Source organism: Rhamphochromis sp. 'chilingali' (genome assembly GCF_963969265.1).
Source record: "Rhamphochromis sp. 'chilingali' genome assembly, chromosome: 6".
NCBI classification, from domain to species: Eukaryota; Metazoa; Chordata; class Actinopteri; order Cichliformes; family Cichlidae; genus Rhamphochromis; species Rhamphochromis sp. 'chilingali'.
Genome location: NC_137933.1, coordinates 505503 through 528465, shown reverse-complemented (window position 1 = coordinate 528465; position 22963 = coordinate 505503). Strand labels below are relative to the sequence as shown.

Below are 22963 nucleotides of genomic sequence, written 5' to 3'. Positions count from 1 at the left end.
TTAACCTTAATCTGTTGTCAAATATTTTCAACAAATCATCTGAAAGACAGAAAAATAAGTGAAAAAGACAGATTTAAGGAGCTTGTGAAAAAAGTCAACTTGGCTTCTTTAAATTTCTTGAAGACATTTCACCTCTCATCTGAGCTTCTGCAGTTCTAATACCAAATGGTGGTGAGTCCTAGATATTTAATCCCTAGTGGGATATTTCATCCCTTGTCCCTTAAGGAAGTCGTTGACCCACAATTGATCATATGTCAGAATCAGAGAGAGATACACAGAGAGAAAGCCACAGGCAAGAATGATTTCCTGTATTACTCAGTGGTGCATTTGGTTGATCTCAGTCTCTTACTGAACCTGCTCCTTTTACTGGCCAGCACGTAATGCAGTGGGTGGGAGGTATTGTCTACCGTTGTCCTTACCTTGGATAATATCTAGTGAGTTTGCTTGCATCTGTGACTCTTAACCTTCTGCCCCAGCATGCGACAGCATAGAGCAGGGGTGTGAAACTCAAATACACAGTTGGCCAAAATTCAAAACTGGAACAAAGTCGCGGGCTAACATTAATATTTATTGAAATATATTTATTCCTCCAGATATGAGAATGAATCTTTTCTTATGGACTCAAACAAGTTTTGCTGAAAAACTGAATATGGAACAAGCAAAGCTTAATACTAAACAATATATATATATATATATATAAACTTTTAACACCCAGCACGCCCCTGCGGGCGGTTTATCCTTCAAGCTCGGGTCCTCTACCAGAGGCCTGGGAGCTTGAGGGTCCTGCGCAGTATCTTAGCTGTTCCCAGGACTGCGCTCTTCTGGACAGAGATCTCCGATGTTATTCCCGGGATCTGCTGGAGCCACTCGCCTAGCTTGGGAGTCACCGCACCTAGTGCTCCGATTACCACGGGGACCACCGTTACCTTCACCCTCCACATCCTCTCGAGCTCTTCTCTGAGCCCTTGGTATTTCTCCAGCTTCTCATGTTCCTTCTTCCTGATATTGCTGTCATTCGGAACCGCTACATCGATCACTACAGCCGTCTTCTTCTGTTTGTCTACCACCACTATGTCCGGTTGGTTAGCCACCACCATTTTGTCTGTCTGTATCTGGAAGTCCCACAGGATCTTAGCTTGGTCATTCTCCACCACCCTTGGGGGCATCCCCCATTTTGACCTCGGGACTTCCAGGTTATACTCGGCACAGATGTTCCTGTACACTATGCCGGCCACTTGGTTATGGCGTTCCATGTATGCCTTGCCTGCTAGCATCTTGCACCCTGCTGTTATGTGCTGGATTGTCTCTGGGGCATCTTTACACAGCCTGCACCTGGGGTCTTGCCTGGTGTGATAGACCCCAGCCTCTATGGATCTTGTGCTCAGAGCTTGTTCTTTCTTGGATCTTTCTTGTCTTTATGTCAGTGGCTTCTATCTCCTCCTTTGGCCAGCCTATTACCCCAGCAGGGTACCTGATCACGGGCAGGGCGTAGGTGTTGATGGCCCGGATCTTGTTCTTACCATTCAGCTGACTCCTCAGGACTTGCCTGACCCTCTGCAGGTACTTGGTGGTTGCAGCCATTCTAGCGGCCTCTTCATGGTTCCCATTCGCCTGCGGGATCCCCAGGTACTTGTAACTGTCCTCTATGTCTGCAATGTTGCCTTCTGGTAGTTCAATCCCCTCAGTTCTGACTACCTTCCCTCTCTTTGTTACCATTCGACTACACTTCTCCAGTCCGAACGACATTCCAATGTCATTGCTGTATAGCCTGGTAGTGTGGATCAGTGAATCGATGTCTCGTTCACTCTTGGCATACAGCTTGATGTCATCCATGTACAGGAGGTGGCTGACAACTGCTCCGTTCCGTAGTCGGTATCCGTAGCCAGTCTTGTTAATGATCTCACTGAGGGGGTTCAGGCCTATGCAGAACAGCAGTGGGGACAGAGCATCTCCTTGGTAGATCCCGCACTTGATGGTGACTTGTGCTATGGGCTTGGAGTTGGCCTCTAGTGTTGTACGCCACATCCCCATTGAGTTCCTGATGAAGGCTCTTAGGGTCCCATTGATCTTGTACAATTCTAGGCATTCCAGTATCCAGCTGTGGGGCATTGAGTCATAGGCCTTCTTGTAATCAATCCAGGCAGTGCACAGGTTGGTCAGTCTGGTCTTGCAGTCTCGGCTGATTGTTCTGTCTACCAGTAGCTGGTGTTTTGCGCCTCTGGTATTCTTGCCAATCCCTTTCTGTGCCCCACTCATGTATTGACCCATGTGCCTGTTCATCTTAGCCGATATGATGCCTGACAGGAGCTTCCACGTGGTGCTGAGGCAGGTTATTGGTCGGTAGTTGGATGGGACCGGTCCCTTCTTGGGGTCCTTGGGGATCAGGACCGTCCGGCCTTCGGTTAGCCATTCCGGGTGTCTCTCGTCAACTAGCAGCTGGTTCATTTGTGCTGCCAGACGCTCATGGAGTGCAGTCAGCTTCTTCAGCCAGTAGGCGTGGACCATGTTGGGCCCTGGTGCTGTCCAACTCTTCATACTGGAGACCCTTTCTTGGATATCTGCCACTGTGATGGTTACTGGACCCTGTTCAGGGAGGTCGCTATGGTCTGCCCTCAGATCCACTAGCCACTGAGCATTGCCGTTATGGGTTGCATCCTTCTCCCATATGCTCTTCCAGTATTGCTCCGTCTCCAGCCTTGGTGGTGTTGTTCTCTTATTGTTCCCTTGCCACTGGGAGTACACCTTTGCTGGTTCTGTGGAGAACAGCTGGTTTATTCTCCTGCCTTCTATCTCTCTGGTGTACCTCCTCAAGCGGCTGGCCAAGGCTGTGAGTCTTTGTTTGGCAGTTTGCTGTATTTGCTGTATTTCTTATGCACCTTCTTTGCCGCACCTTTCTGCAACTCCGTTAGTTGGCTAACCTCCCTCCGTGCTACTTTGATCTTGCCCTCTAGCCTCCTTCTCCATGGAGGGTACTGCCCCTTGTGGCTGTTCAACTTGTAGCCAAGCACCTCACTGATGCCGTATTGTAGATCAGCTTGTTAGTGTCGGTAATCGTGGTTGTAGGTATTGTCCGTAGAGCTGCATTAACATCATCTAGCAGACCTTCTGAGGGTACTTCACGTAATCTTGGTAACCGGCTACAGGGGATCCAGGTTTCAAGCTTGGCCATGATCCTATTTCTCAGGTCAGTTCCTCTCGCACTCAACGATCCTTCTCCTATCGCACTTGGGGCTATGTACCCAATCTCGGGTTGGGGTGATGATATCTCCCCCCTGACCTGGCGTCCTGACTCCTCCTTGCCGTAGCATTTATGTTGTACCTCGTCAATCTCTAGCTGTGATAGCAGTCCCTTCTTTCGAATGTTGGAACACTGAGCTACTAGTTGTTTCGCCGTCATTGTGCATGTTGGGTATCGAAGAATCCATAGGTCCCTCAACCTATTCATGTAGCCCCTTCCGCCAGGGTTACTTGCGTAGTAGCATTCCAACAACGCCCTGTTTTCGTCTCTTGCCCACCGATGCCTTCTTGTTCCAGTAGCCCACTTGTCGTCAGGGTGCCCTGGTTCCTCAACACCTGACGCGGACCTTGTTGATCCGGGCGACGTCCGAGCCGGCATGCCTTCATATTTATCTGTCTCGCTCATGTCTGCGGTAGGCTTGCTTAGCATAGGGGGTCTCGCCTTAGGACCCTTACTGGATACAGACGCCCCAGGCAGGAATCGAACTTGCGACCCTCTGCTCCAAAGGCGTGTAGTCTAACCACTACGCTATCCAGCTAATATATATATATATATATATATATATATATTAACTGTATAATACCAGTAGGCCAGCTCTAATAGTAATTTGTTATGGCTTTGCGGGCCAAATGTAATTAGGCTGTGGGCCAAATTTGGCCCGCGGGCCAGAGTTTGACACCTATGGCATAGAGGATGGCATTCACCACACAGACTCATAGAATGTCCTGAGCATTGACCGACAGATGTTAAAAGACTTCAGCCACCTCAGAAAATAGAGACATTTCTGGCCCTTCCTGTACAGCGCAGTGGTGTTTTGAACCCAGTCCAGTTTATTGTCTATGTCTACTCTGAGGCATTTATAGCCCTCCACAATGTCAACATCGACCCCCTGGATTGAAACAGTGGTTGCAGGTTTCCAGTTCCTCCTAAAGTCCGTGGAAAGAAAACTTATTTTTACAGCGAAAAAACCCTTAACTTCCGAGCAAGCACTAGTGATGTGCGGATTGATCCTGAAATATCGATTCCTCCAATACCAATCATTTATGTTCTAGAATCGATTCTCACATTAAAATATCAATATTTTAGTAATTTAGGGTAAATTTGTAGTTCATCATTAACAGGAACACAGTGGAAAGAAACTATATCATTCGGATTGTCTACATTCAAAGGAACTACTTCCTCTTCCGCCTTTCATAAGGAACTGTGTGAAATACGTCTGTATAAATGTCTCACAGCCCCTTGGCGTGCGCACTCACAACAATGGCTGAGCGTAGTTGAGTCATGTGTGGACTTGTTTTACCTCCACAAACAGCTGAGACGTGGTTTGCGATACATGTGGCAAAAAAGTGAGGTGTTGTGGTCATACATGCCAACCTTGACACCTCAGAATTAGGGAGACATTCAGAGGGGCTGTTGGGGGGGGGGGATAAATAAATTTACAGTGTTTATTTATCGGATAAAATACATTAAATCACCGTTATTATTGGCCAGCCCGGAAACAGCGCGGGTGTCCAAATTCAGAGGCTGCTTCCACCTGAGGACCGGCCTTCGTGGTCTAAAGAAAGCCGGGTAGTACGGCACGAGCTCCCTCGGCGGACTGAAACTCTGCCGTCTGCTCCTTGCTATCTAAAATATAACCGGGCACTGACGTAAACTCTCGACCGTCTCACACTTTGTTTAATCAGTTTTCTGTTTGTCATTTATTCAGCTGTGTGAAAACCCCGGAGGAACCCTCCCGAGGGATTAATAAAGTTAAATTTTATTTAATCTAATCTAATAACTTTAATCTCAGCCAAACCGATTTACTCACGAACAAATAAAACACTGAAAAAGCCAAACAAGAACATTTTTAGGTTATCAAAGTGACTTATATATCATGTTTAACGACCGCGGGGGTTTGAAGACGATGTGTCGGCTCAGATATTTGAAGTTCACACAGCTACATTCTCACCTGACAACATGTTAAAAGTTTTTTGTGACCCAGAAAGAGAAATAAGAGTGATATTAAAACTAAGTCGCTGCCGCCATTGTTGGAGACTGGAATTGGCTATGAATTCTGCGATATGGTTTTTCACTTTTGTTGTCCAGGTGGAAATTCAGGAGAAATTCGGGAGAATGGTGGCTCCGGGAGAATTTCAGGAGGGGCACTGAAATTTGGTATTCTCCCGGAAAAATCAGGAGGGTTGGCATGTATGGTTGTGGCAACATCACTAACCTTGTCACACATCTCAGAGTAACTCATATCACAGAATATGACGAGCGTATGTTGAGACTGAAGAGGACAGGGACAGGTGGTGCTAGGGTGAGAGTCTCTCACGGAGTCCTTTAGTGCTGCAGGCAGGCAACGTGTTCAAATAGCCACAACTTCAGGTTTTTTATTTCTATATGATGAACTCTGCATTGTTACGTGATAAGAACAAGTAATCTGATGTCCTGTAATCATTATGACGCTATAATTTAAGATACAATAAATAAAATCCGTTTTTGTACAAAGTATCGGAATCGGATCAGTATCGTCGATACCACCCTGAATATTACTTGGTATCGGATCGGAAAGGAAATCAGTGGTATCGCACCCGTTATGTGTCTGTGAGCGAGGGAGGGAGAGAAAGGAAATCAGTGGTATCGCACATCACTAGCAAGCACCCAGGACGCTACGACGTAATGGGAAATTCACAGACAAACTCACGGATTCTTCCACTGACCGCTGCGGCACACCTGCACCAGGGCAAACATCCGCCTGCTATACAGGTGAAAATAGAGCAACAGGCCCGCTGAGTCCTTGATTTTATCAAAAAAAGTTGTAAAGTTGTTTTTGTAGGATGGCACATTGATTGTGTTTAAATATCAGAATCAGAATACTACCATACCTTGGTACGTCTATTCTGCAAGAGTAATTTGGTTTTACAAAAGCAGTTTTATATCTTTTTAAAAACAAGAGTGTTGCAGTGCTCGCATTTAATCAAAAGACAACTGAGTAGAAGATGCATTTTTATTAAAGAGGTTCCATTCAGTCACTCTGAGTGACGGTTGGCATGTCACTTTTGGATTCACCTCTCATCTTAATCACCCTCATCGCTTTCTTTAATGCCTTCAAGTCGGGAGTCTTGTTCTTCAGTGTCGCTGTCAGCAAATTCATCCCACCAGTGGAACTGTTTGCTTGCATTACTTTTCTCATCATCACTGTCTTCCTCTCTAAACTGTCTCCTAAATCCTCCAGGAAGCAGATCCTCCGCTGCTTCTCCTTCATCCGGGTTGGCTTCATAGTCAACCTCAGCAGCAGCAAGGTCACTTTCATCTTGATGAGCTTCATTGCGTTCCTCTTCATCGTTGCTGCTGTCAGCATTTTGATCATCATTATTATAATTGCAATAATTGTGGTCATTTTCAGTATCTCTGTTATTGTGGTCATTTCCATCATCAGAGTTGCTGTCATCATGTCCATCATCAGAGTTGCTGTCATCAATTTCAAAACGAATGTTGAAGAAATTATTCTGATTGATTCTGAGGGCATGCTCAAAAATCTCACTGTAAATATCTACCATCAGCTATCAAAGTTACAGCATCAAAAGTAAGTTTCACTTATAAAGCAGTTCCCCCAAAACTCACCTTTTTTTCAAAGAAACTGTTCTATGAAAATGTCCTAGTTCAGCTGTGTGTGTATCTGCTTGTTGCTGAAGTCATAAATATGTTTCAGTTGTAACATTTAAACCTGCACTGTAACTGTGCAATAGCTGTGATGTCATAAGAACTACCAGATTTCCATCCCATGACTGTTCCTTAAAATTCCACCTCAGGAAGGCCAACTCTGATGGCCTTCATCAGGGCTTATGTAAGCTTACTTCAGGAGTACCAATGTAGCCACTGTACTCCAGGTACCCTATGACCCTGATGGAGGGAGGTGTTAGCCCTTTTCTAACACAAAAATCAGTATAAATCACAATATACTGATTGTCATGGTCCTGGGTCGGTGACCCAGCGCTTTTAGTTATCATTTTCTAGTTTATGATGATGATTATTATTGTTTGAGTTCTGTGTGTTATATTTGGTCTGCCTTTGAGTCTGTGTCTCTGTCTATGGTGTCACCCCATCTGTTTGTGAATCTGTCTGTTTAGTTCAATGTCTTGTCTGGTTCCATGTGTCTGAGTTTCCTGTTTTATTGTGAAGGTCCGCGTCGTATGTGAGTGTGTTCAGTTTACATTTCCCCTGTCCCGTCAGCCCAGATTCCTCCCAGCTGTGTTGCCCTCCTGTCTCTCATCCCCTGATTACTGGTGTGTGTATTTAAGCCCTGTGTGTTCTCCTGCCTGTTGCCGGTTCGTCTGTGTTCCTCCGTGTCAGTCTGTTACCCTGTGTTCCACGGTGTCCTGTTCCTCGTCTGCGTCTCTCTGCTATTCATCATCTGTTGTCATATGCTCCCAGGTCTGTTATTTTTAGTTCTCCCTGTTTAGGTGTCTTTAGTTGTTTGTTATGCCCCACTGTTTGTTTGCCACTACACCTCTGTAAATAAAACCACCGGTATCTCATCCACTGCCTGCATCTTGGGTCCTCCTTCTAAATCCACACGGCTCGCCTCGGCAGCCGTGACAGTACGAACCGGCCACTATGGACCCAGCAGCATTCAACCTGCCCAAGGAGCTCCGGGAGGACATTGTTTACTCCGTGGACAAATTAATCAACGCGTGGCTGGAGCATGAGGGGAGAGAATTTCGCCAAGCCGTGGCTAATCGGCTACAGCGCTTGGTTTCTGGTCTCCCCTGGCTGCTCAGCTCACTTCACCCGCTCGCACAGAATTTCATTCTGAATGGACTCCGTCTTCACCCCCCGGCTGCTACCACCCACCCTGCAGCTCATGCTTCACTGCCCAGTCCGACAGAGGATGTTCTGCCCGGCCCGTCAACCCAGCCTTCGAGGGGGAAACGGCGCTCACGCTGCCGACGCTCCTCGCCACAGTCGGACCTGGGGATTTCCGAGCAGCCAGCTGTGGTGAGTGGACAGGACAGTATTATTGGTCTGAACTGTGGGACCGTTTACTCAGGGGTGATGTTCTGTACGGCACAGGACAAAAACTGTTTATCGCCAGAAGCTCAGTTAGCCGCCCGGCCAGAAGCTCAGTTAGCCGCCCGGCCAGAAGCCCAGTCGCCACCTCCGCCACATTCAGCCTCACAATCCATAGCTCAATTACAGTCACAGCCAGACTTATTACAAACCCTGTTACAATCCATGGCCCAGTCAGTAGCCCGGTTAGCAGAAGAATCATTAGCTTTATCCTCAGTTCAGCCTCCTGTTCAGCAGTCACCAGCCCTGCATCCTGTGTCAGTTGCTCCACCACCTGTTCAGCCATCACCTTCACCTACTCCTCCTGTACAGCAAGCCATGTCAGTCCAACCCATAACGGACAGTTCAACAACTCCGTACTCTAAGCAGAGAGACAAACCCAAGAACAATGTCAACATTCCTCAAAGGCTGGCCAGTTCTGAGACTGAGATGCACTCCAGGGCCTCCCCAGAGGCTGGGTTTCAGCCCCCATCAGACTCTGGACCCCTGGAGTTTAAGAAGCCAGCTGAGGACTGCACCCAGCTGTCGCTGCCTGAGCAGGGTCAATGCTCTGCGCAGCTGCAGGCCGCTATGTGTTTGCCAGAGGCCCGTGTGCCTGCTGGTCCTGTTCTGTCCATGCCAGAGGCCCGTGTGCCTGCTGGTCCTGTTCTGTCCATGCCAGAGGCCCGTGTGCCTGCTGGTCCTGTTGCGTTCCTGCCAGAGGCCCGTGTGCCTGCTGGTCCTGTTGCGTTCCTGCCAGAGGCCCGTGTGCCTGCTGGTTCTGTTGCGTTCCTGCCAGAGGCCCGGGTGCCTGCTGGTTCTGTTGTGTTCCTGCCAGAGGTCTCCGCACCTGCTGGTTCTGTTCTGTGTGTGCCAGGGGCTCCAGTGCCCACTGGTTCTGAGACTGTTTTTGCTGGGGGGCCCGAGGAGCCCGTCCAGCCTTCTGCCTCGTCAGCTGGGGGGCCCGAGGAGCCCGTCCAGCCTTCTGCCTCGTTAGCTGGGAGGCCCGAGGAGCCCGTCCAGCCATCAGCTGCAGTCTCATCTAGAGATGGACCGATCCGATATTACGTATTGGTATCGGTCCGATACTGACCTAAATGACTGGATCGGATATCGGAGAAAAATAAAAAATGTAATCCGATCCATTAAATATCACGAAAGCACCTCACAAAACTTGCAACACGCCGTAACTCACCTCAGAACGTTAGCATGTCGGAGCAGTATGCATCACGTGATAGAGCAGCTGTGGCATGCGGTCTGGATAGCATTTGGAGCTTCGCTAGCAACCTGGCATTTCATCTCCGACAAAGTTATCCCCGAGAGAAGTAAAGCAAGTGTGTAAGTCCATCTCTGAATGTTTGTAAAGCATTCCTGCGTTAAGCTTAACAAGCGATATATGGAGCGACTGCCTCTTCTTGCTGCTACTTCAATCATGAAACTGATCAATGATCAGCTGATCGTCTCTCTCCTTTGTTTTTGGCCCACTTTGCACCAGAAAGAGGAAACCAGCGGCTGAACAACAGCAGCACGTTTAAGCTTGATAAGCTGTTGTTAGAATTTATTTAATATTACTTTCTACACCAGGATCTTTTTCTACGTAGCTGACGCTGGTAACTGTGCAGGGGCGGATCTAGCAAAGTTTAGCCAGGGGGGCCGATAGGGCATTAACTGGGAAAAGGGGGCACAAAGACATACTTTTCTTTCTTATTCTCATTTAAAATGTCGAGCTTTTAATAAATAATTATCTGACACCCAAAGTTTTAATTTGATGTAAAATGAATAGAAGTCAATTACTGTATATAGTGACTATTAAGTCTAATATATATACCCTAGTAAGCTATAGTACTTTTTCCTTTGGGAAGGTACCATCTGTGCAGTCTGCAATTTTGTTGAAGAAAGATGTTGAATCTATTTAATATTTCTTGAAAAATAATTGATTTCTGTGCATTTTTTTTTTCACACTGCATCAAATTAAGGTTGATTACGTCGATTAAGCATCATGAGGTGGCGCGTGAGGGGTGGTTCCCTATTTTTTATTTATTTATTTTTGTTGTTGCTGGGAGTTGGAACCCTATTAGTTAGGTTGCTTAATATTTACGCTAAGTACTCTTTAAAATACCAGAATAGGGAGGATGGTGTAGGTTTAAGTTTATTAGATTGATCAGTATTGCTGAACTATGAAATATTTTTTTTGTATACAGGTATAACAGAATAGCTTTAGTGTAGTTGTTGTTTTAAACTTTAGTATGAACTTGCAGACTTGCAAAATGCAGCAAGATATTTTAAAAAACAGTTTTGTTGATTAAAAAACACTATCGGATTCATATCGGTATCGGCAGATATCCAAATTTATGATATCGGTATCGGACATAAAAAAGTGGTATCGTGCCATCTCTAGTCTCATCACCAGCTGCAGTCTCATCGCCTGCTGCAGCTTCATCGTCCTCACCTGCTGCAGCTTCATCGTCCTCGCCTGCTGCAGCTTCATCGTCCTCGCCTGCTGCAGCTTCATCGTCCTCGCCTGCTGCGGCCTCAAAGTCTTCGGCCTCGCCTGGTCCAGCCCCCGTGTCTTCGGCCTCGCCTGGTCCGGTTTCAGCATCTGCTTCAGCATCCTCATCGCCTGGTCCAGCATCTGCTTCAGCATCCTCCTCGCCTGGTCCAGTGTCTGCTTTGGCTTCATCCGCTTCGCCTGGTCCAGCCACTGCTTCATCCGCTTCGCCTGGTCCAGCCACTGCTTCATCCGCTTCGCCTGGTCCAGCCACTGCTTCATCCGCTTCGCCTGGTCCAGCCACTGCTTCATCCGCTTCGCCTGGTCCAGCCTCTGTGTTCTCATCAGCGTCGCCTGGTCCGGCTCCAGCATCCTCATCAGCGTCGCCTGGTCCGGCTCCAGCATCCTCATCAGCGTCGCCTGGTCCGGCTCCAGCATCCTCATCAGCGTCGCCTGGTCTGGCTTCTGCTTCAGCATCAGCTGCTTCGCCTGGCCCAGCTTCAGCCTCCTCATCAGCTGCTGCCTCGCCTGGTCCAGCCTCTGCTTCTGCTTCAGCCTCGCCTGGTCCAGCCTCCTCATCAGCGTCCGCCTCGTCTGGTCCAGCCTCCTCATCAGCGTCCGCCTCGTCTGGTCCAGCCTCCTCATCAGCGTCCGCCTCGTCTGGTCCAGCCTCCGCTTCAGCTTCCGCCTCGTCTGGTCCAGCCTCCACTTCACCTGGGGCTGCAGGGGCCACGCAGCCTTCAGGTCCCCTACTACCACCTCCACATCGTCGGTCATCTGCCTGGCCGCTTGTTGGGCATCTCCGCCACCGTGGACGCCCTCCTGAACGCCGCTGTTGCCGTCCGCACGGTCGGCCCCCAGAACTGTTTCCACGCCGCTGTTGCCGTCCGCACGGTCGGCCCCCAGAACTGTTTCCACGCCACTGCCTACTGCGTGGCCGGCATTGGGACCTGCCCCGCTGCCATTCGCATGGTCGGCCTCCTGAACTTGACCATCTGGGCCTTTTGGACTCTGTCCCTCCGTCCTGGGCCCCCTCCGCCCACCCTGGTCGGGTGCTTTTCTTTTTTGGTTTTGGTCCGTTTTTGTGTTTCTGCTGGGCTGTCTGGAGCCAGCCCTTGAGGGGGGGGTACTGTCATGGTCCTGGGTCGGTGACCCAGCGCTTTTAGTTATCATTTTCTAGTTTATGATGATGATTATTATTGTTTGAGTTCTGTGTGTTATATTTGGTCTGCCTTTGAGTCTGTGTCTCTGTCTATGGTGTCACCCCATCTGTTTGTGAATCTGTCTGTTTAGTTCAATGTCTTGTCTGGTTCCATGTGTCTGAGTTTCCTGTTTTATTGTGAAGGTCCGCGTCGTATGTGAGTGTGATCAGTTTACGTTTCCCCTGTCCCGTCAGCCCAGATTCCTCCCAGCTGTGTTGCCCTCCTGTCTCTCATCCCCTGATTACTGGTGTGTGTATTTAAGCCCTGTGTGTTCTCCTGCCTGTTGCCGGTTCGTCTGTGTTCCTCCGTGTCAGTCTGTGTAACTCTGTGTTCCACGGTGTCCTGTTCCTCGTCTGCGTCTCTCTGCTATTCATCATCCGTTGTCATATGCTCCCAGGTCTGTTATTTTTAGTTCTCCCTGTTTAGGTGTCTTTAGTTGTTTGTTATGCCCCACTGTTTGTTTGCCACTACACCTCTGTAAATAAAACCACCGGTATCTCATCCACTGCCTGCATCTTGGGTCCTCCTTCTAAATCCACACGGCTCGCCTCGGCAGCCGTGACACTGATATTTAAAAAAACATAACCATGCTAACAGACAGTCATTTCTAAGTAGTGATCAGTGTTGGTCAAGTTACTTGAAAAAAGTAATCAGTAACTAATTACCGATTACTCCCCCAAAAAAGTAATTAGTTACTTCGTTACTTCGTTACTTTTTAAAAACACGATTTACACCCTGAATAGGTGATAAAGCGATAGATCTGTCAGCCCAATTCTACTTTTTCTGCATAATCCATCGTACAAAATGTAATCAAATGGAAAAGTCTCTTTTTAAAACTTGTTTTAATCTTTTAACTTTATGCATCAAGCAAAAATTTAATTATCTGCAACATTCTCTGACTGGAAGAAATTAGTTTAACATTTAAACCTATTTCCTGCACATTCCAGCACATTATTTTTTTGTGTGTGTGTTTACACTCACTCTTTCAAATAGATGCAAGTAAAACACAGCAGAAAATAAAGTCAAAGACTCAGCGGTCCTGTTGCTCTATTTTCACCTGTAAAGCAGGAGTGGGGCAGGCGGAGGTTTACCCTGGTGCAGGTGTGCCGCGGTCAGTGGAAGAAGCCGCGAGTTTCTCTGTGAGTTTCCCATTACGTCGTAGCTACTCGGTGTTTGCTTGGAAGTTTAGGGTTTTTTCGCTGTAAAAAGAAGTTTTCTTCCCACGCACAGCGGACACTAATGTTTTTGTCACTTTTTATGGAATCAAACTCAAAGTAAGGTCAGTACTTCCACGCTTTAAACGCTGCACGCTCATACTCTCTCCCGCACTGATATATGATGCACTGTTGATCAAGTAACGCGTTACTGCCCATCTCTGTACATATGTGGACGCCAGGTCCTAGGAGGTTAAGGTGCCTGGGAAGGGAAAAACTGCATTATAGGTGGCAGAAAATTCACCTCTGTTCAAGGATCATCATTCACAGTGAACATAGATGGCCTCTTTCATTCCTCTTTCAAACCATCTGTCTTCTCTGTAAAAGATGTGAACGTCAGCATCCTTGAAAGAGTGACCTTTGTCTTTTCGACAGACATGTACAGCGGAGTCTTGTCCCATCGAGGTGGCTCTTATATTTTGTGCCGTGCATTATGTAGATGTGATCCTTGGAGAAGACTCTGCTTTGTTCCTCTGATAAACCTGCTACATAAGGGATGACAGTGTTGTTCCATTTGTCATTCTGTTTCTCCCTAATTAATTGAAACCTTCTTTCCTACCCATCTTCGCTATTTTCATGAAAGCCCAATTGAGATAACCACATTTTAAGAGCTTACTTCACATGTGTGTGTTCCTTCGTTTTCCCTTCTGGCTTAGAGGGAACATTTTCTTCCTGGTGTTGCAGGTTCCTGATTACTCCAAGTTTGTGTTCCAGAGGGTGGTGGGAGCCAAAAAGGAGGTACTGGTCCGTGTGTGTGGGCTTTCGGTAAACTTCAATGTTGAGGTTTGATCTCCACTTGGCAGTGTGCATGCATGTACAGTGTGTGTATGGTGTGTAGTTCAATGTGTAGTAGCAGTGTGTGTCCATTTACCTTTGTGGTGGGGAGCCTGTCTCAGCAGCCGAAAAAAAGCTCTTAGCTGCACTGATTCTAGTCGCTGGTGCCTTGTCTTGCGGTCTTGCGGGTTGCACACTTCGTGCTCACATGGGATCCTGGAGCCAGCCATTCCCCTGGCATATTGCCCATGGTCACACATTTCACACAGACAACGGATCCTCACAGTGGCTGCCTGAGGTCAGTGAGTTCTCTGACGTCGCGGGCGCCCCCCTGTTCCCACGGTCTTGCAAGTTCACGAGCAGTAATGTAGAAACTAATGGCTTATCTGTTGAAGCCGGGGCAGTCAGTGTTTATTTGTGTGTTGTTTTCTGGGAAGGCCAAGAAAGAGCTAGAACACCTAGCAGGAACTCCCTGCTCATTGACTCCCTGTAACTAAGGTTACGGACTCCCTGCTGGCTAGGCTACACGGGGCTATGTCTACCCAGGCTTGTCTAACCAATTTGGTGTTCATTTCATCCCTCTACCTGCATCACCTGTCCCATCACATGCTGGCAGGTTCTGGGGACCCTGACATTGCACCTGAGCTGCTGGCCACTTCCACTCACCTGGCTTCCCTACCCTGCCAGCTCTCCTCTTTCCACCATGCCTAAGTGGGCAAAGTGGGGATAGTGGATGCCTCACAGGCAATGGTGAAGTTTTTTGGCCCTCGGGTGGCATCCACTCCCCTATCTGCGTGAGGCCAGGCCCATCTTCCTGCAACCCCTCCCAGCACCTGCCCTCCAGCAGGAGCCAGTAGAGGGCGACTATCAGGAGGAGGATACTGACTCTGGGGTCCACTTCCCCGACATGCCCATCGTCCACAAGTTCGACCACACATACAGCCCAACGGTCACACCTCACCAATAGTTTGCTTCGCTTTAGTTTACTGAACAGTCACTGCTTTAAATATGTTTTACTTATTAGCCAATATAATTTCTTGGTTAAATTTATTTTTTTCATCACACCATACAATGTTCATAGGGAGTGTACACATGTCACGTGGCAGTGAAAGAGGCCACACGAAACAATGGTCAAAATTCTGTTTTATGTTATATTAATTCATCTTTCTTTGTTTGAGTAACCTGGGGGTTTGGCTTCTCCTCCCTGATTGGTAAAAGGTGTGGCAGAGGGCTAATTGATCTGAAGTACTGCTGAAAGCCTCATTGGACTAAACCAAATGCTTCAGTGCCTGGGTGGTGTTTGGAGTTTGTTTAATCATTTTGTGTTAGTAGATTATATGGCAGCCATTTGTCTTCCCCTTGTGTGTCATATGGTGTACCTAAGCCAGTATTTAAGTTCATGTGTCATTTCAGCAGGTCAGTTTGTCTTATGTTTGTTTGAGGTTTTGTTAGTTGGGTTCATTAAGGTTCAGGATCAGATGCATTTGCTTTATATGTGTGTTATGAGCAGTTTGCCTTATGGGCGTGACCTTCCTGTGCTTTTTGATTTGTTGGAGTCCGATCAGATCCAGCAATGCCATGTAGCCGTTACCAGAGCACAGGCTAAGCAAGTCAATACCCACTCTGAGATTCTGAGTGCGCTGCCCAAGACCACAGCTTGCATCAAACGCCATTTTTACTGGCCTGGTCTGAGCAAAGATGTGGCTCCATTTTGTAAAAGTTGCCCACAGTGTCAGATAGCATCTGTTAAAATTTCCATCAGCGCTGCACTCCAACCTCTCCCTGTCATCGGCATTCCTTTTGAGCATCTTGGAATGGAAATTGTAGGGTCTGTTGAGAGGAGCAAAGCGGCATTCCCAGGTGGAAAAGTGTGCGGCATCACTCCAGAGAACATGTTTCCACTGCTCTAGACTCCAGTGGCAGCATATTTTAAATCATGGATCTAACACTTTGCATTGCATTTGGTGATGTAAGACTTGGATGTATGAGTATGCGCGACAGCTTCCTTTACAGCTTTTGTTCTCAGCTTACTCAAGAACGTGTAAATCACCTCTCAGTTTTTCAATTTTTCAACAAGGGCCAGTTGCCACAGCTACTGTTTCATCTCCATTTTCTTGGATGTACATCAATGATCAGATAGTTGTTCACACTCTAACTCATATTGCTCCTTTGCTTTGCCTCAGTTCTAGTTTCCTTCTCCACCTTGGTCCTTTGTTATTTCATCATCCTACAACGCTTTTTATCTTCTTCTTCAATGACTGAATCATCTGTCATCAACCACAGCATTAATGATTGTAACATAGTCCTCTTTCTCCAAATTCCCCTTACCACCAACACCATACTAGTGTTAGACTTGGGCAAACTAAGAGGTCCTGGACAACGTAACCTGAACTTCCAGAGTCTGGAAAATGAAAAGTATGCTTATATTTAACTAAATTATTTTGCTCAGTCATAATTACAGCAACATCTGCAAACTACAGAATCCTCTTCGATTTGGAATAGATCAGTGATGTCCAACTCCAGGCCTCAAGGGCTGGTGTCCTGCAGGTTTTAGATGTGACCTTGACAGTGTTGGGGAGTAATGGAATACATGTACCGGCGTTGCGTATTTAAAATGGTAAATGGCCTGTATTTATATAGCGCTTTACTAGTCCCTAAGGACCCCAAAGCACTTTACACATCCAGTCATCCACCCATCCACACACACATTCACACACTGGTGATGGCAGCTACATTGTAGCCACAGCCACTCTGGGGCACACTGACAGAGGCGAGGCTGCCGGACACTGGCGCCACCGGGCCCTCTGACCACCACCAGTAGGCAACAGGTGAAGTGTCTTGCCCAAGGACACAAAGACCGAGACTGTTCAAGTCGGGGCTCAAACCGGCAACCTTCTGATTACAAGGCGAACTCCCAACTCTTGAGCCACGATCGCCCAAAATCTAAAATACAAAATATGAGTAACTGTATTCCGTTACAGTTTCCATTTAAAAAGGTGGTATTCGGAATACAGTTACTTTGTTGAAATAAGTGGATTACACAGCGGTCTTTTCCTGTTTCATATGTTAGGCTATGCCCTCTCTATTTTTGATAATTCCACGTCATTGGAAACCCAAACAAAACACGCATTAAGAGGCTCTAATGTGTGTGTCTGAATCTAGCGGCCTATGTCACCCCTACTTGCGGCCCGCATAATGAAAAATTATTGTTCAAAAAATGATTTAATATGAAAGCAATAGGCAGAGTGTTACAGGCATAGCCCTAAAGAATGTAACCTTATGGGCAGTGTAGCCCAGTTGTAAGTAAGCTATTAAGACTCGTCTGTACACTGTGTTCGTGTTTTCCTCTGAAACAATAAGTTCTGTTGGAGCAGCCTTTCAACACCTCTCTCTGTCTCTCGCTAGCAAAGTTGACCCAGACAACAAAGTAAAGCTAGTTTTTGGTTACGAGTCCAACACGGAACCCGACATATTAGCCAGAGGTCCCTTTACTATGGTTCAGCGTCGCGGACCTGTTTTATATACAAGATCGCTGCAAAAAGTGCAGCCTTACCTAATGTCCACCTACTGTTACTCATTTATATTAAGATTTAAACATCTAGTTGGTGTTGGTGTGGTGAGTATTCTTCAGTAATAGTAATAAATCACACAGCAGTAGTACATTCACTGGACTGTTTGAATCTTATTATTATATTTTTACTACCCAGTATTTGAACATTTTTTATGTGTCTATTCGATTCGTTCTGATTATAAGAAAGGCCAGTTTGCTTTAAAAAGTCCAAAAAGTCAGTACCGTGCAGTAATAAAACAGAAGTACACCAGAAAAAATCCAGCTTTTGAAAGCAAATGAAGTTGTGAGAGAACAAATCTTTACAGTGAAGGAAGCAAATGTGATTGTGTAACTCCTGTATGGAAATGTTTGCTCCGAACAAAATATTAGGAAAAAGCATGCATAGCAATCAATAACCCTCTATCCCTCCCAATAAGCCGCTGAATCATAATTTCCTTCTGATTGTGAATCACAGTTTCAGCTTCAAAGCTCATGTCCCAGCTTCACACTGATTCACCTGCCTCTGCACTCTTCGAGGCCAAAATTGCAAAAAGAAAAAGCTTCCCCACATTCTGAGGTCAGGAGAAATGCTTCCCTCGTGTAATCACGCTCTATTGCTTGCTCTGGTCTCTCACTGACAAGCTCTGGAGAACCTTTTCTGACACAGATCACAACTCTGAGTGATGTCAACTCCAGACAACAGATACAGATCGGAAATGAACAAGACTAAAAAGCTGAGTCACCCAGATGTATGCAGGAGTGTTAACAGCATGCATTTACATACATACAAGTATAATAAATACCTCTGTTACCATCCACTTATAATGTTTGGTTGTTCACAGAAATGGATATGAGCCAGGAAAAGCGGCCAAGTGTTTTCACCAAAATTTTTCCATAACACAGCTGAAATGTCTAAAATAGTCAGAAGCTTTCACAGCAGCAATGGAAGCTTGTGGCTGGGAGCTTTTATGGATCCTTTCAGTAATAATCTAGAAGACAGCTAACAGATGCTGCTTACATAAATGAACAGTGGACACTTGACCTCACAACTTCTTAGATCATCGTTGTTTGCTTTTTGCTTTTGGGGGCATACTGCAAGCTACCCAGGCACTGAAGGATGACAAACTTCCAGATGTCTGAAGTTATTACAGTTTGTTGGGAGCAGTGTGTTTTATAGTGACAGGAGGGTCTGAACAGATATGTGAAAGTTTTGACATATATCTGCTTCTGCTACTTTCTTCTTTATCAGGTGAATTTGTAAAAGATTCCACTAAACAGTCACTTTAACTGATTTTCTCGCAAATAATCAAAGAGTAAGTTCTCCAGATCCAGCTATCATCCATGTATTTCAGACGAAATCTAGTTTTCTCTTTTTGTTCAAATACTTTCTAATAATATAACACACATATATCAGATGTTGCTCCCTTCCGTTGTGAGAAGTCACTGAATGACGGTATATTGACGAGTGACAGTTTCCTAAAAGGAACAAGCACACACCCTAACCCTAACCGTTTTGTCTAAAGACTGATCATTTACCAACATAGTACATTCACATCGACGCAAAGGCACTTCAAATCAATACATGAGATCTGCATACAATTCAGACCAGCTGCAGTCTACATCAGCAGAGCGCCTAGACTTCTATGAGTTTTAATTATTCACAAGTACGCTTCATCGAACAAAACTGGGGCAGGGAGATGAATTACAGGGAGGCAGATTACAACTCTCCGCCCCTCCCATCCCTTGCTAACCATCTGCCAAGCTTCTAACTAAAAATAGGTGTTAGACATGCGTAGAGACGTCAAAAAATGTGCTCGTCTGAATAGAATAGATTTGAAAAGCATGAGAGGTGTTGCCATGGGCATATAAACAGTGTTGGGGAGTAACGGAATACATGTGCCGCCGTTACGTATTTAAAATACAAAATATGAGTAACTGTATTCCGTTACAGTTACCGTTTAAAAAGGTGGTATTCAGAATACAGTTACTTTGTTGAAATAAATGGATTACACTGCGGTACTTTCCTGTTTCATATTGTCGCGGGTCAGGACTGTTTGGTTTTGTTTGACAGCTACGTTCTGTTGTTCCAGGCGGCAGCGTTACGGTTGCCATGGTTACAGGGCGACACGCTCTCTCTCTCTCTCTCTCTCTGCGACTGTGTGTTTCCTGGGTGAGAGAGCGCCTTTTCGTTGTTGTTGTTGTTGTTGTGCTAAGCTAACAGGCAGAATGCTACAGATATAGCTCTAAAGAATGTAGCATCATGGGCAGTGTAGTCCGTGCTGCAGGGAGAATGGACTGCCATACACGTTATGTGTCTGTGAGTGCGAGGAGGGAGAAAAAGGGGAGTGGAAAGGTACGAGTTGTCATCGAGCAAAAACGGGAGCTGGAAGCATGTAAATATAATAATAACCACTGCAGCCAAGAAGAGTGCCTGACGAGCCCAGTTGTAAGTAAGCTATTAAGACTCGACTGTACACCGTGTTCGTGTTTTCCTCCGAAAACAATAAGTTCCGTTGGAGCAGTCTTTCAACACCTCTCTCTGTCAAGAAAAGTTGACCCACACAACAAAGTAAAGCTAGTTTTCGGCTACGAGCCGACAGGGACCCCGCCGTATTAGTCAGAGGTCCCTTTACTACAGTTCGGAGTCGCGGACCTTCAGTAATAGTAATAAATCACACAGCAATAGTACATTCACGTTGTTGTAAAAAGCATGATAATATATTAAGTAATCCAAAGTATTCAGAATACGTTACTGTCATTGAGTAACGTAACGGAATACGTTACAGAATACATTTTGGGGCATGTATTCTGTAATCTGTATTGGAATACATTTTAAAAGTAACCTTCCCAACACTGCATATAAATGGGTTATGAGAACAAAAAGTAAAAAAGTATTGTAAACTATAGAAGTGCACCTGTAGATAAACATAGCTACGAGGTAAACAGCACATTTGCTTTTATTTAATTTATTAAGACAGATGAAGCTCGAAACAGACCAGCAGCCTCAGTCTGAGATAAACTGCACCATTTAATCTCAGATTGTAGAACACCTGGGGGTCACTGTAGCTCTGTTTCATCTCCACCCACCTCCAGCATTCACTCACCAGCCCCATACTGCTGCCTGAGGATGCCTGCGTCTCCTGACAGGGGTGAAGCTGATGACCTGGCCACTGAGGTGGTGGATATGAAGGGAGACAGGAGACCAAGCTGAGACTCTTGAGACACCCGCTGCTTCCCCAGCCCTGGCATTTGACCTCCTGCAAAATTTTTGCGAGGCTCAGAGGTGGCCCTCCAAGATGAGGCACCTCCCAAAGCTGTGATGGTATTCCTCAGTGATCCACGGTTCTGAATGTGTGACACAGCCTCTTCAGCCACCATGCTGTCAGCCAGTGTGACATGCAGTGTAGCATGAACATTAAATTCCTGACTTTCATCAGCCCACAGATCAGAAACACGGCACTCATACACGCCCTCGTCTTCTTTCTTCACCTTGGACAGGCTGAGGCTGTGAGAGATGGCATTGCCCTGAACACGCACAGTCTGAAAGTCAAGCACAGAGATCATGGGAAAAAATGGCAATGCCTCAGTAACATCTGCTTTTATTATGCATTTTATTCATCGACCTGTAGTTCCATGTTTTATGACTAACCACCAAAATGTGACTCTTCATTAGTTGCTCAACACATCAACACAAAAGATTTATAAAGCCTTCATTATCTCTAATAAGGACACATGTTACTAACTCCTATATAACATATTATTTGCTAGTTTAGCATAAACTAAATGTGCACAAGAGGAATCTTTGAGCCTCACTTTTGTGCTGCCGCAGATCAATCTTCATGTGCCAGAAAGAATTTCATGCTCTCTCTAAAGTGTGAATATCATAGAACAAATCCAGGGAATAAAACACTTTCAACGGGACAGTAAAGCGGGTACTTACACTTATTTTTGTGGCTTCTCTTGAAACATCCTAAAAAAAGAGATACTTTTATCAGTTTTGAAAATCTCACTGAATGTCAGCTGCACATTTTGGCAACAACACGAGTTTTCCTTCATTTTGTTTCAGAGAGAGGAAATGGCACAAGCAGAGCTGTTTGTCTCAAAGACACCGCTGATAGCCTCTCTCCTCTCTCTTTGTCCCTTGGGTGTGTTTTCTTCTGCTTTCTTTCCCCCCTGCTACATGTTGTAATGGGCTGAAGGGGAAATGAATTTCCATATGCGCTCATGATGGTGGCTTGAAACACCAGACCTATCAGATAATGTTGACAATCACCAAGTGCCCAAAGTCTGAGTGATGTGTGGATTTTAAAATGGTTCAACAAGTGCTGCTTATGGCTACTGAAATGTGGAGAAATGCTTTAGCAGTATTCCCAAATATAGTCAGTGTTAATGCTTAAAGGATGTTAAAATAAATTGTAGTGCAGATGATGCAGGGTAGAGACAGAGACACACACATATGCGTGAGGGCTATAAGTACCTTGGCTCTGTTAGCCGGAGCAGTGATCTGCAGCTCATCTTCAGACATATCTTTCTTCAGGTACCACCACTGGATCTCCAAAGACATGGGTGCTGAGCTGACAGCTTTAAAGGCGCAGGGCATTTCAACATCATCTCCTTCCCCCACACTCACATCTTTAGGGACTTCAGTAAATGTAGCTTTGGTGTGTAAGGGTAGAAGAGAGAAAAAGGTGAGACGGCAATTTTGCAAGTTTTTAAATGAGTAATGCCCTCCTCTGCAGATTGGTCTTTCATCTGCCCCTAGTTAAATCACATCCCTTTCATAGTCTGACACGTTTCTACTGAGGTATCCAAAAATCTCCCCTGGCTTTATTTAAGTGAAAGCATTTTATTTATCTATTCATGTTATTAGAGAAGGATAAGCTGCTTAGTGTCAGCATTAGCAGGGCAAGTGGCGCTTAGCTGAAGGAGCTTTTTAATGCCAATCTATCTCCGATGTTTCCTTCATGTCACTTCACTTACCATTGGCACAAATCATACAGGCTGAGTTGATAAGGAAACAATAAAGGATCCCGTCGAGTCCCGTTTTTTCCATGTCACAGTTAATTCTTATCACGTTCACGAGCGTTGGACGGTCATTTGACCTGGACGCGATGTTACCCGCCTGCTCAGATAACTCCAAATACAGGCACAGAAGAACCCCGATTCAGACGCAGCAGCAGCAGCAGCAACACGCAGGATCCAAAGCTGAGCTCGGGCATAATTAAACTATTATTACAAATAGTGGATCCCTCAGAGAAGAGGCGCCTCCTTCGTTCCCAGCTGACTACCATCTGAGAAAACGAACTTCCTGATCAGGGACTTCCTCTACCTTGGTACAGCGCTTCCCTGAAAGAAGAAAGGCTCCATCCTCACTAACGGTCTTGTGCGTGTGTTAAAGGTCGGAAGTACTGCAGCTGAGGCAGCCAGAGACCAACAGCGATCGCTGCTGAAAAGTGCAGAGCT

General features: G+C 46.0%; 1 protein-coding gene across 1 annotated transcript in view; it reads right to left on the bottom strand.

The window, feature by feature from the left end:
- Positions 1-22115, bottom strand: part of vstm2b (V-set and transmembrane domain containing 2B) — a gene marked incomplete at its 3' end in the record, with an annotated part of 24007 nt that extends 1892 nt beyond the window's left edge. The window contains exons 1-3 of the mRNA XM_080885370.1: positions 21978-22115; positions 21441-21470; positions 20605-21040 (exon numbers count right to left, since the gene is read on the bottom strand). Of these exons, the coding sequence (XP_080741496.1) occupies positions 20605-21040; positions 21441-21470; positions 21978-22100 (589 nt within the window). The 5' untranslated portion in view covers positions 22101-22115. The remainder of the gene's footprint in view (positions 1-20604; positions 21041-21440; positions 21471-21977) is intronic.
- Between the last annotated feature and the right edge of the window lie 848 nt (positions 22116-22963).